We start from the raw sequence: 14218 nt of genomic DNA on the forward strand, positions 1-14218 counted from the left end.
GCTGTTCTTTGTATTACAGAAAGTGTAAGAAATATTGTGAGAGAATCTTCAGTAGAGCATGTGCTGCTCCAGCTCCATTTTGCTTGCTCCCCTTCCAGTGCAACATTTGTCCTGGCTGTTCCAGTTCCTCTCTTCAGCCCTCCCCAGGCAGGCTGTGTCCTCACTTCTCCTCCAGCATTCTGGTCAAGGTCATCGCCCTCTGTGTGGCTCTCAGGGTCCCCCACTCTCTCCGCCTCCTTCTTGATGCATCCTCAGTTTTATCTTTGCTGCACATCCTCAGACCTTGTTTCCTCTCGTCTCTGCCCATTCCCTTGGTGATCTCATCTGTCCCATGGTTTTGCTAGCAGCTCCTAGATTTATATCTTTCTCCAAATTGCTCCCCTGAATCCAAGACTACTCAGAGATCCCGTGTCTGCTGTCCCTCTCCACTTGGGTGTCTAATGGGCTTTCAAACTGAAGTTGTCTAAAACAAACCTCTGCTTTTATTCTCTAAACTTGTTCCTCCTTCAACCTCTCTGTCTCAGGAAAGATCAGCATCATCTTTTTAGATGTGCAGCCTAAAAACTTAGGAAGATTTCTTGCTTTCTCTTATATTTTGCATCTGTCCTCAAATCCTGTTGGCTGTATTTTCAAAATATATCTAGGACTTGGCCACTTTCATCATCTCCACTGGGCCCACCTGACCAGGCCATCTCTTCTCTTGTCTAGATGGCTGCAGGAGCCTGCTCACTCTTCGCCTGCTTCTACCCTTGCTACCTCTACCCCTGCTCTGTTCGCAACACGGCAGCCAGAGTGTTTCTATTCAACATAGGTCAGATTGTGTCTATCCTCTGCCCAGAACCTTCCTTTGTTTTCACAACTTCAGTAAAAACCCAAGTCCTGATATTGGTGTACAGGGCTGTCCACCAGCCCTGTCGGGTGTTCATTTCTTCTTTGACCTCACCTTCTACATTGCTTCTCATTGCACTCCATTCTAGCTCTGTTGGGTTCCTTGCTGTTCTGGAACATGCCAAGCACTGGCCGTTGTACTTGAACTGCCTTAATGTTTGGCTGTATGTTTTTTCATTTATGCATTGATTGTGTCCCTTAACTTGAACATCTGCCTCATGAGAGCAGGGATTTTTGTCCGTCTAGTTCACTGTTGCATCCCTGGTGCCTAGAATAGTGTCTGACTTATAGTAATTGTTCAATAAATATTGTTGAAAGAGCAAATATATTGATAAGTGTGAGAATGCTGTGGATTCTTATTTCATCTTAAATGTGTTTTGTATTATCATGCCAATGCAGGGCATGACCCTGAAATTAGTAGGCACTGTTTTGTATCTATCAGACTGTTTTCATTTGCAAAAAATAGAGTCTTAGTGTGGGATATAACTTAGAGCTCTCGTCTAACTTTTCCTGGGTTTCACTTATCACACTAGGGTCGGTGTAGCCCAGGAGTGTGCAGCAGTAGGCCACAGTGTACTGGGGGTGGTTGAAAGCATTGATTCTGGAGCCAGCCTGCCTAGGATCTAGCTATGTGTCCTTGGACAGGCTACTTAACTTCTTTGTGCCTCTCTTTTGTCATCAGTGAGATGGAAATAAAAGTTCCTCCCTCACAGGACTTTTAAGAGGATTAAGTAATAGTGTTTAAGTGCTTGGAACAGTGCGTGGCACATAGGAGGCAGTATAAGAGGGCTAGCTATCAGTGTAATATGAACATGGAGAACTAGGCTAGATCAGAAGCAGAATACAACATCACTGTATATAATAAAGGGAAATATTGAAATTTCCAAAAAATTTTCACTTGTCTTGGGGTATTGAATTCAGGCAACAGACGAGTAAGTGGGCAAGTGAGAGGTGATAGCTTTCGAGAAAGAACTGAAGGTCAGCTATCATTCAGCTTAGACATGCCCATGGTTGTGGCCCAGTGGCCACCAACTAGCCAGTAATTCTAATGTCAGGCTGCTCTGTACTCAACAAGAGCGATGACTCCTTGTTGGACAGCACCATTTGCTAGAAAATTCTTTGTTTTGCTGATCTGAAATTACCTCTTTTGTCCCTTCTTTATGCTGGTCCTGGTTGTGTCCTTTGGAGTAAGATGGAGGAGATCAGTTGGTTGTGTTGCTCCGTTAGCATTTTCTTCTTTAGCTTAAATAGCTCTCGTTTCCTTGGTCGTCCTCTGCATGATGCTCTGGTTAACGCCCATTATCACCCTGGTCATCCTTCTCTGGGTATAATTCACTTGTTGGTATTTCTCTCAAAATGTGAGACCCAGAGCTATTAACTGACCATGTGTCATTTGCCTGACAGGAGAGGGAACACAATAAAAGCAAAAACCTGTATTTGCCTTGTAGGTCAAGCTGTATGGTGAATTGACTGTGATATTGGGTTAGTCACTTTGAGCCTTGTTCTCACATATTAATAGAATGATTAGCTAATGCTAATAAAAGATCATTAAACTTTTCTTGATACGCATAATTTAGATATTTGTAAAAAGAAGTTAGTATTTTGTTTTAATGAGAAAAAAAGAGTATATTAGTCTTCAGGCTAAATATCAAATACCTGTTAATGCTGACCTTGACAACTTACATCAAAATCGAAGCAAAGAATTCTGAGATCACTTCTGAGACATTGCAGCCAGTGTTGCTAAATTTCTGATAATCTTATCTTTGGTGAGGTTATCTTTATTGCCTGAAAAGAAACCATTTATTTTAGGTATTGCCAGTTAAATCTAGGTGAACTGAAAACCATAGTTACTTATATTTGAGGTCCCTGTTCCAATTTGAGGTCCCTTTTCCAGTTTATCTGAGTATTTGTCATGAAGATAATAGTCACTATGTTGCTTATTTCCTGATGTAACCAAATATAATTGTTTAATTTTAATTTCCTAGGTCTTTTTTTTTTTTTTTAACCTTATTTTGATGTAAAAGTTCCTAAAATCTTTTTGGAGTGTTTAATTTGTACTCTATTCTCATTTCTACCACTGAGAAGCTTGGTTCCTAGTGCAAGTCTTTTAACTGGTTTTTGCCCACTTGCCCCATCTGTGAAGTGGGACCATGGCTTTGACTGCTACACCAGCCTCTGTTTCTTTTCTAACCCCCACCCCCACCCCCACCCCAGCCTCTCCATTCTCTGCTTCTCCGGCCCATCGCCCCTGTCCCAACCAGCCTTCAATATTTCTTCACTTTTCTAGTCCACTGCCCAGCCCCTTCCTAATCTGTTTTTCATACAGCTGCCGGAAGGGGCATTTAAAAATGTAAATTGCTCTTGGCCTTAGTGCCCTCTTGCTGGAAACCTCCGAGCTGAGCCATGAGACCCAAGCGGAGGAAGAAGCAAATGTGTAGACTGAAGCACAGAAGAAGAAAGACGAGGCAGATGTCCAAGAAACCATTAGTGTGTGCACCCGTGGAGACGAGGGGAGCAGGAATATGGAGTGCCAGAGGCCCGGCGCTCATACTAGTTGTCGACTGCGTGCTACTGTCTAGAACTCTTCACAGTGGATCCAGAACTTTGCAAACTTCATGAACACCTCTGACAGGCCCACCTTGCTCACACCAAAGCAGTCCCTTTGGCTTTTGCCCTGGACCTGTGACATTCTGGACTGTTCTTTCTCAGTGTGGCCGAGTGTTAACATGTATCTGCTGTCCTAGCCTGAGTGGTCTGGCCCCTGCCCACCTCTCTACTTCTTTTCTCTTAGCCATACTGACCACTTAGCTCTTCCACAGCAATTACAGTTCATAATTATAACTATATGTAATATAATAAACTGTGAATAAGCTGAGCTTGTTTTAAGTTTGTTGGTGTGATGTTTGTTGTGTAGGGATGCTCAAAATATATTCTCTGTAGTGTTACTGGATTTTGTCTAGGCTCTTGAGCATGCTGCAGAAATGAATTTCAAGAGCATGTAGGATGAGTCAGGCTAGTGGTTTATTCAGGCAGGGAGAGAAGAGAAATAAGAGAAAATAACAGACCATGGGTCCCAGGTGAAGAGGAAAAGGCTGAAAAGTGATAAAGAGGGCGGTTTACAGACTGCAATTTCCCATTATAGATTATAAATCCCCAGGTTTACTTGCGTAGTGATCCAAGCTGGGTTGGGGGGAAGGTGGCCAGAATCAAGGTCCAAAGATGAGAAAATTCAGGCCTTGCGCCACTTTTTGAACCATTAATTATTCCACCCCTTTGCTAATGGCAGGGGAGGAGTCCCAGCTGTTTGCTGTTTTGATTGATCACTGCCCCCCCCCCCCCCCCCCCCCCCCCCGCACCAGTCCCCCATGAGGGCCCAAAATAAAGTCCTTGGGGAATATCCAGGGCTTCTCTTGGCTTCCGGGGGAAGTCTTGTTCTGGATGGCAGAACCTTGGGGAGGTTCTTCCAGCAGCCATCTTGGGGATATCGATGTTCATGTGGACTCTTTGTCAGGTTCCAGATCCCTCTGTTGATTCTCTATCTTACTAGCCTGCTTCAGTTGTAGTGTCATATTGACCTCTTATCCTAAATACGAACGCTTACTGAAAATTTATACTCAGTAGTACTACTTAGTACTTAATATTTACTGCCATACTGCTGAGATATGGTAAGTTGTTCATTTTTGGGTCATTTACCTGGTGCACTAAAGTGCATTTACCTGGTGCAGATGCACTAGTTAAAAGAACTAGTGCATCTGCCAAAGGGAGCCATTTATTTCCTTCTCAGCACTTGGGATCCAGCCTTTTGTTGATCTCAGAAGAAGTGTTGGTAGAAGAGGTTCATTCTGCTCTGTTCTGTCTTTTCTGATTTAAGCTTTGGAAGTGGACTCATTTGGACCATTTCCTCCCTTCATTTTACATTAGTCATTAACTGAAGTTGAAGCTCTGGGGAGGTATACTTGGCTCTGCCTGCTGAAATAGTTCCAGTGCTTGAACTTTCTCTGGGAACTGAGTGTGTTTCATTTAAAGCTCCTCAAAGCTGAGTAAATCTTGGCAGCGCCCCATGGAAGCCTAGCGTATAATTTTTTTAAAGCCATCATATTATTAAATAAAGAATTTTGGGTAAAGTATATTGCTTTGATGGTCTTAATAATACTGCTTAAAAAGTTTCTTTTACCATTGTCATTACAATGACTTTATGGTATGGTCCAAGGACCACCTTATTAGGAAGAAACCGTAAATCCTGGGGGTGGGGGTGGCGAGTGTACTTAAAATAAAAGGGAAATGGCTTTGTAAGATGCAGTTGCAGAGTCCCCACTCTTCCCTCAATTGCAGTCTTGCAGTCTTCTTGAATGCTTGGAGGATGTGTAATGCTGCCGTAGACAGCCCACTCTTCAACTTGGAGTTGCTCAGCCAGGCTTTAGGCAGTCTGATGTCTGGAAAGGGCGTTAGGGACCAGGAAGACAGTTAATACCCTGCCATGATGTTTACTAACTATGGACTTGATTAAATTACTCAACCTCTGAGTCCAAGTTTCCTTATCTGTAAAAATAAGGACAGTATTACCTACCTAGTAGGGGTTGTTGTATTAAATACGATTATATGGGAGACTTAGGGCCACATAGTAGGTTCCAAATATGCTAATTTTTTTCTCTTCCTCATTAATATTCTTAATATGCTCTGGTGTATGTTGTGTGTGTGTGGATAGATCCTTTGCATCCACAAATTTAGAGCTAGGCTATTGATATATAGTGATCTGTTGGTGTATAACAAGGATCACTTTAGCCTTACCTTTACTTGTCCTCTTCCCACTCTGAATGGAAATGTGAGGAAGGTTATAATAAGGTTGACCAGTTCATCTAGTTATAATGAATTTAATAGGAGAGGGTGGCATTTGGGTAATCAGAAAACATACCTTAAAAGAATAAAATGTTATTTTACTTGTGTTTACATTATAATACATGAAAGTGTATTGATGTTAATTAAAATTGTTCTGTTATTGATCAGTACTTCTTTTTGTATCTATCCCCAGGGAAGGAAAAATATGCAGGATGGTGCAAGTGATGGTGAAATTCCAAAATTTGATGGTGCTGGATATGATAGGGATCTGGTGGAAGCACTCGAGAGAGACATTGTGTCCAGGAATCCTAGCATCCATTGGTTAGAACCTTTGAAGTTGTTGGATTAAAGTAGAGGAGAAAACACATGATAGGCTATAGGTTGGCTGGTGCAAATCTTCTCTTGTTATCTGTCATCTCCTGATTTTGACTTCATCCCTGATATGAGTATGTAGAATTGACAGGACAGCTCTTCTGTCAAAATGTAACCAAGGAAATTTTAAGTGCAATTTGATGTTGACATAGCTGACAAAGGTTGAATAACATGTTCTAATTAATAACTGCAATATGCTTTCACTGTTCATTTTCAGTAGTAAGGATTAGAATAATGTTCTTAATTTAAGAATAATTTCGTAAGTTAAAAATTTTTTTAAAAACTAGTATTGACTATCAAAGGCATCCTTGAATAAACATTGTGAAACTCTGCTCTTCTTGCAAAGGGATGACATAGCAGATCTGGAAGAAGCTAAGAAGTTGCTAAGGGAAGCTGTTGTTCTTCCGATGTGGATGCCCGACTTTTTCAAAGGGATTAGAAGGCCTTGGAAGGTGAGACTCCATGGAAATAGTCTCAGTATAAGAATGCTGCCTGCCTGATAATGAAAGGCAGCACGACAGAAGTTTCTTCATCTGCTTGCCAAGGTGTGTCAGAGTCTGTGGAGATGTGTGTAAACCAGAACAAGCTGGGCTGAGATTTGGAGTTGAGGTGTGTGACCTGTGCGCGGAGGGGAGATGGGCTTGGTGTATGTTCATTTAAAGCCACTTCTCTCAGGTGCTGAGCCAAAGATTAGTTTTTAAAAATTTTCTAGATGTCTGTTTCTGTAAATAAAAATTGGACAAGCAAGTTAAACAGTAATAGTTTAACATAGTTTTACATAATAATCACGTAAATACTATTCTAGAAGTTGACCTTTTTCTCACTAATCGTTAACTATTCATAGCATAAACTAGGCCTGGTGCAATTCTCGGACATAATAAGAATGTTTGTTTCCTTCTAACTTGTCCTCTGACTTAGAGTTTAAAGCCCCCACAGGACTATTTCCTCCTAAGTCCAGTGTTTTCATGCTGACATACTTGATGTCAACCTCAAAGCCTTTCCAAGGGCTTAAAGCTGCCTGGAACTTTTTTTTTTTGACCTAGCCATAGGCAGAATCTTCCCTAGTAGAGGAAGTTAAAGTATGGTCTTACGTTGCCCTTCAGAATTAGCTGGGGAAGTCTGTTTCTAGTCTCATACCCCCTCTTCTGTCACATGCCTAACAGTGGAGAGGAAGAGAAAGTGTGTATTCACACGAATAGCTTGATGGGAACGCCCTTCACGCTTTGAGAGCCTCTCATGATTGGAACTGTTACAGACTATGTTTGTTACAGATTTACCTTATTTTGGGAACATACAAATTCTTCCTTTATCATAATTATTAAAACAACATTTAAAAGAGAAAATATGGTTTTTAAATTGGTATTCAAAGGAGTTAAAAAAAACAAACTATATTATTAAATATTTATGCTCTACCTTATATTTTAATGCAACAGGTTTGTTATAATGATTGATATTGTAATTCAAAGCATTAATTTGCTCTAATAAAATTTATATCATAAATAACACAGGATAGGTTAAGGTATAATTTAATTTATGGTATTTCTAAATTAAAAATAAACGGCTGATACCTTTAGACCTTTTAGAAAATTGAATATTCAGTATTTCCCAGGCTTAGCTTCTTTTTTTTTTTTTAAGTACCACTTTGATTACCACTTCATGCATTTGAATCACAGCAAAACAAACAAAAACAAATCAAAACTACTGAGCAAGGTGCTGAGGCACTGTCCATGGCCTCTGGTGGTAGAGTATCTTGATTCCTTCTGAATTTGTTGGTTTGCCACTGCAGTTTCCAGCTTCTTTCACATGTCATCTTATACCTTCGACTTAATCTGCGACAGGGCATCATCTGTGGTATTTTTTGTTTTTTACTTCAGATGTTCAATTATACAGGAATATTAGGATTTGTTCTTTCAATTATCGAGAATTGTTGAAGTTGATCAAATTAAAGTGAAGAAAATGAACATTTATCATTTCAAATCATCATCTTGTAGCTTAGTTAGGATAAAGTTTATTTTCTTTTAATCTAACTGGTGTGGTACAGGAGGCAATGTATTCTGGAAATCATTGCTAAACTTAAACATGAAAAATTGAAAGTAAGATGCAGGACAGATGGAGAAAAGTGGCTTTTGTAGCACCTTACCTGGATTTCGACATGAAATCCATCTTCACTTCACTGGGCTGGCTTGTCCCAGTAGTGAGCTTACTAGTTACAGGTTAGGTCTGTGTCCCTCACCGGAGGTGAGGATCCCAGGTGGGGTCACGGCCTGCTCTGCTGTGGAGTGAGCACGTGAGCAAGGGGGCTGCAGCTTCTCACCAGCCACAGGTGGTGGTAACTTATGACCATCATTTCTTGAACTTCCAAAAGGTTAATATGTTTTGAGTTTGCAGAAATGTTTTTTCTAAGAAATCTTTACATTTGGTTGTTTTTATAAAACTACTTCTCATGCATTGTTATAAAAAGATGATCTGACTTTTGTAGTTTTTATTGGCAAGATGGATTAAGAAAACAGTATAGAAATTTATTTCTAAACACCTTGTTCTTGGGCTAGTAACTTATTTTTCTGTTTTTCTGCATCAGTAAAATAAAATTCTGGAATTCTGGAATATAGAGCTACTATTCTTTTTTTTTAAACAGGCTCTGCTTTTTTTTTTTTTTAGAGGTTTCTGAGAAAAGATTATTTACTAAAATGGGACAATAAACAGATTTTAAAGAGGACATGAAAATAAAAAGACAGAAATTTCTATTAAGTGTATAGAATTAGTCTTAAAATCTAAATTTTCAGAATTTCAGAAGTGGAATGAGCCTTTGAGATCATCATCTCAAATCCCCACATTTGACAGACAAGTAAACTGAGGTCTAACAAGGTTATGACAGCTATAGTCCTTTTTGGAAATTTAAAATTCGATGCCACAGCTTCATCTGTGTTTGTGTGCCTTTCCCTCCTCAGGAAACTTCCTGGCAGTGCGCTGCCATTCTTTTGTTTTCCCATCGGTACCTGTTCTATGGGAGGTACTTGGTGAAGTACTTGGAAAATGCATAGGTTTTCAAAGATATGGTCCCTGGACTGCAAGACATTCTAGATGGAGAGCTGAGGCAGAAGTGGGTCCCTTCCAGGATTAGGCCATCTAGGAGCCTAGTGGGGGTCCAGACCGTCAGTGCCCTGACCGCGGAGTAAGGAGCAGACTGCGTGGGATTAGGGACGGCTCCTGCCTGGGGATGTGGGGTTCCAGCTGGGCTCGAGAGGATTTCAGAGTGTAGGAGAAGACGTACTGTTCAGTACCTATGAGCTGTGTCTACATGAAGATGCTAAAACAGGACAGTGACTCCTTTTGGAGGTGGCTTCCCTGATGATATTGCAGGAACTGGGAGGACATTAAAGAGATTACCACGAGAGATGGGAACTTTGCTGCTGTTGTGCTGATGGCATGTTAGTTGTTTTCAGTTTTCAAAATCTCAAGCCCATGGATGGTTAAATGTTCCCTATAAAGTAAATATTAAAAAAAAAAACTGTTTCAAGCCCTGATGATTCCTACTTGTTGCATGTATCAAATTTCTATAGCTGGAAAAGGTTTGAACAGTTTTTGAATTTGGAGTTTATGAAGGAATTTCATGTATACGTAGTTTTCAAAGATTACCCCCCCAGAAGCTTATTAAGATAAATTAACAGGTGGGTCAAGAAAACAGCACCTATTCAGAAGAGGTTGTAAGGTTAACTCCCATTAAAAGGGATAGAAGAAGAAAATTATTTGAAAATCACCTAGTCTTCAAGACTGTAGAGGATTGGTTTTTTTTTGAATAATTTTCTTCATTGATTTGTTTTTATAGAATACTTCTGCTTGTTTGTTTTCATAGGTAAGAAATACCTGGAATTTAGTTTTAGTTTGTATTATATTTAGTGGCTCTTTCTTCACTAACACTATCTTACATAAACCATTAACTGTCTAGCACATTAAATTCTTAGAATTCTAGCTAATTTAATTATGCTAGAATCACAGCTGGATTTTGCTCTTATCTTTTAAAACTCATAGATGGGTCTTTATTTTTTACTAAAATCTGTATGTTATAAGTGCATTGTGGAAAATAGTTTGGCCCTTATGGAGGGGAAGGAAACGTATAATTTTACTACAGGTGGTAGAAAATGTCCTCCTACTCTCACAATATTTACACAGAGAAGTCCCGAGTACGGGGTGCCCAACACTAAGAATACTTCCCATGGCTGGTTTAGGAGAGTGGGGTTGGTGCTTTCTGAATGTTATTGTAAGATTCTCTGTTGCCTAGGTCTTTTATTAAACCCACCTCTGATGACCTCTGATTTGAGACATTTGGTGAAATCACTTGTTTTCGTTAGCTAAAAGCTGCTAGGGCAATATACCAGATGTGGGTTGGCTTTTAGAATGGGAATTTTTTAGGTTAAAAGCTTATAGTTCTGAGGCCATGGAAGGGTTCAAGTGAAGACATTGTCAGGAGATGCCTTCTTACTGAGCTGCAGCTGTGGGTGGTCAGGCACATGGTGGCACCTGCTTGTCTCTCCTGTCTCCTCTGTTTATGGCTCTTTTCTCTCCTGGATTCATTGATTTCAGCTTCTGGAGGCTTCTTTCTGTCTCTCTGGCCTTATTTCTTGTATCTGTGGCTTTTTTTTTTTTTGGAGGGGGGTACCGGGGATTGAACCCAGGAACTGTATGTAGGAAGCCAGTGCTCAACCACTGAGCCACATCGGTTCCCCTGAGTTGGTTTTTATATTTGTTTTGCTTGTTTGTTTTTATTTTTTTTAGGAGGCATCAGGAACCAAACCTGGGACCTCCCATGTGGGAAGCAGGCACCCAACTGGTAGAGCCACATCTACTTCCCTGTCTGTGGATTTTTTTTTTTTTTAAGATTTATTTGTTTTTCCCCCCTCCATTGTTGTTTGTGCTCTCAGTCTGTTTGTCTTCTTTTTAGGAGGCACTGGGAAACTGAACCCAGGTCCTACCCATGTGGGAGGGAGGTACCTAATTGCTTGAGCCACTTCCATCCCTTTTTCTATGGCTTTTTATTTCTCCATTTATAAAGGACTCCACAAAGAAGATTAAGACCCGGTCTAGTTCATTCCTTTGCTGAAGTGATCTAATCAAAGGAGGTTTCTTAATTGAATATAATCAAAATGTCCATTTACAATAGGTTTACATGCACAGGAATGAATTGGCTTGAGAAACGAAAGCTTCTAATGGCCACACCACTCTTCCTTGTTTCTACCTATAGAATGACACTCTTGCCAAATGCACCATGATTTTACTGACATTTATCTTTTGATAAGAAATTTTTAGTGTACGTTAATAATAGTTGATGTTTTGTAATAGAGCCTGTTAATCTGGTAAGTCATGTAATACATCTTGACATTTCAGGGTGTGCTGATGGTAGGACCCCCAGGCACTGGCAAGACTATGCTAGCTAAAGCTGTTGCCACTGAATGTGGCACAACATTCTTCAATGTTTCCTCTTCTACACTGACTTCTAAATATAGAGGAGAATCGGAGAAGTTAGTCCGCCTGTTGTTTGAAATGGTGAGTGTGATATTTTCAGATTCCAAAGTCTTGTTTTTGTTGGCTTATGATACTCCCCATAATCTAGCCTATTCACCTAGGGGTCTTTTTTTTAAAAAGGGCAAGTGAAGTTGTATTTTAATGTTCTTAACATGCTAAACAGACATGAGGTAGTGGGTTTGGTGGGATAGTTGGTATGTCTTCAATGTGTCTTCCTCTCTGAGGTAAAAGAAGGTTATTGACATCCTGTCCAGTCAGGGTAAAAGAAGAATAGATTTTGGTTCTGTGTGTGGTGACTGATACTTCTGTATCTCTAATGAACCGGTTGAGGAGAAGTGTACAAAAATTTAAAAAGTCAGTTAGAAATTGATTTCATTAAAGTTTATTCCTATTTTAGAAGGAATTTGTAATAATTAAGGCATGCTCAAGGATAGAGGTTGATGATTTATCTTTTAAAAAATATTTTTTAATATGGAAATTTTCAGACATAAAAGTAGAGAAAATAGTACAATGAATCCCCATATATCTGTCACCCAACTTCACCAACCATATAATTTATCTTTTATTTTCAGAAATTTCTTTTTTCTGATGTGAATGATTGATTTAACCTCTGTCAATAACCAAATGGTGGCATTAAAGCAGTGAGCAGTTCCTACTCTTTCTTGCCATTGTTTTAAAAAGAGGAAATGACATTTACAATATTCAGATTGTTATATGAGATCATTGAATGATTTCTTTAAAATATTTTCACAAAGGCTCGATTTTATGCCCCCACCACAATCTTCATCGACGAGATAGATTCCATCTGCAGTCGAAGAGGGACCTCAGATGAGCATGAGGCGAGTCGCAGAGTCAAGTCCGAACTGCTCATTCAGATGGATGGTAATGGATATTTAATGACAATCTCAAAACTGTCCTATTTCCTCCTTGGATTATGTGTAGGCACAAACTTTGGAAATACTAAATGAATGGATTGGAAGGCAGCCTGAATTTATTTTTAATTATTTGTTCATCCACCCATTTCTTCATCTGGTCATGCACTCAAAAAGCATTTATTGCATACTTGCTATGAATTGTGTACCATTTCAGGTTCTGAGGTTGCAAAGAAAAGGGCTGTCACTGCCGTCAAGGAGTTCTTACTATTTAGAGAAGAGGTTCTAGAGGTATGGTCTAGGCCCTAGCAGTCACAGAGAAAGATTTGCCAGGTCAACTGTTTTCATAGTCATACCAAGACATTGTTTGCCTTTTTCACTCTCATTCTCTTGCAAGTTTTCTAGAAGCTACTAGACATGTGTGATATCATAACAGATGGAATGCAGAAGCAGATATGAGAATCCAGCTGTTATCTATTAAGGCAGTCACTAAAGACATTTTTCAAAAATGTAAAACAATGCCTCTCTTTGTACTCATTTTTTTATTTTGGAAAAGTTATTTTTAATAAAAATGTTACATTAAATAATGGGTTTATTATTTTATTTTAAAATGTCTCAGTTTTTAAAATGTCTCAGTTTCATATTTTAAAAATGTCTCAGTTTCAGTTTCTAATGGTAAATATTGATACTATACCACACAAACAAAATCTCTTTGGTTCTCAGTTATTTTTAAAAGTTTAAAAGGGCCAAAAGACCAGAAAGTTTGAGAACCACTGATATAGATGGGAAACTTAGCTTTTAACATTAAATTCTGTTAAGTTCTGTGGTAGAAGTAAACTCTGGATGTAGTGAAAACACAGAAGAAGAGAGGGTCATGGAGTGGGGGCGGATAACTGAGTTGGTTTTGAAGGATTGATAGGAATTCCTAGACAGGAAGAAAGGGGATTAGGGAGCCATTGAAGGAGGATAGTGATGGGTTCAGAGCTGCTTTTAGGAGATGTTACTCTGGTAGTTGTGTTGTAAACAGGAAGCTGTTTAAGCAAACCATGAGAAAAAATGAAATATGTTAGAAAATATCCCAAGTTATTGTTTTAAAACAGCCATGGTTGTCTACCATTCATGAATACCAAATAGTTAAAATGTGTGTCGTATATAGTGCTGGGAACTAAAAGATGTGTAAAATAATGTACTATAAGTCACTTCCCTCAATGAGCTTATTACCCTTTTAATTTTTTTCTAATTTGGGGGGTGGGAATAAAGGAAAAATATTAGGTGATTGAATTTTTAATAAAATCACTGAGGATGAATTTCATCAGCTGAATTTTATTGAGTGGCATTTGCCACTGTTGATTTTTAGTTGCACACCTTAATTTTTGTGATAATGATTGAAGTAGGAGCACAGTAATACTTTATTAAGAAAATACTATGTTGAACTTCTTTGATATGCCAGGTTAGAAACTTTATCAGTAAAGTTGGTTTTTGATACAGTTTTTTTTTTTACTGTATTTTTTCCTGTATTTCTGTTGTGTGACCTGAATTTTTTTTAACTGAAATTTTAATTCTGAAAAAGTAGACTGTATGTACATATATTTGGTTTGGTAATAAAAGGAAATGGTATTTTCAGCAATGACTGATTATTAGATTCATTACTACATTTCTTGTTTATTTTTTACAAATCATTTAGAAGTTTGAAGGACAAAAATCAGTGTAATATAATTTGTCTTTCAAAA

The 14218-nt window shown here is 38.9% G+C and overlaps 1 protein-coding gene across 9 annotated transcripts in view; it reads left to right on the top strand.

Moving 5' to 3' along the window:
- KATNAL1 (katanin catalytic subunit A1 like 1) overlaps positions 1–14218 on the top strand; it is a 90470-nt gene that overhangs the window by 46115 nt on the left and 30137 nt on the right. For all 9 annotated transcript variants that reach the window (XM_023584770.2, XM_058277004.1, XM_058277003.1 and 6 more), the window contains 4 exons: positions 5918–6045; positions 6443–6548; positions 11479–11637; positions 12372–12498. In XM_023584770.2, the coding sequence (XP_023440538.1) occupies positions 5918–6045; positions 6443–6548; positions 11479–11637; positions 12372–12498 (520 nt within the window). The remainder of the gene's footprint in view (positions 1–5917; positions 6046–6442; positions 6549–11478; positions 11638–12371; positions 12499–14218) is intronic.

This window comes from Dasypus novemcinctus, chromosome 15 (genome assembly GCF_030445035.2).
Source record: "Dasypus novemcinctus isolate mDasNov1 chromosome 15, mDasNov1.1.hap2, whole genome shotgun sequence".
NCBI lineage: Eukaryota > Metazoa > Chordata > Mammalia > Cingulata > Dasypodidae > Dasypus > Dasypus novemcinctus.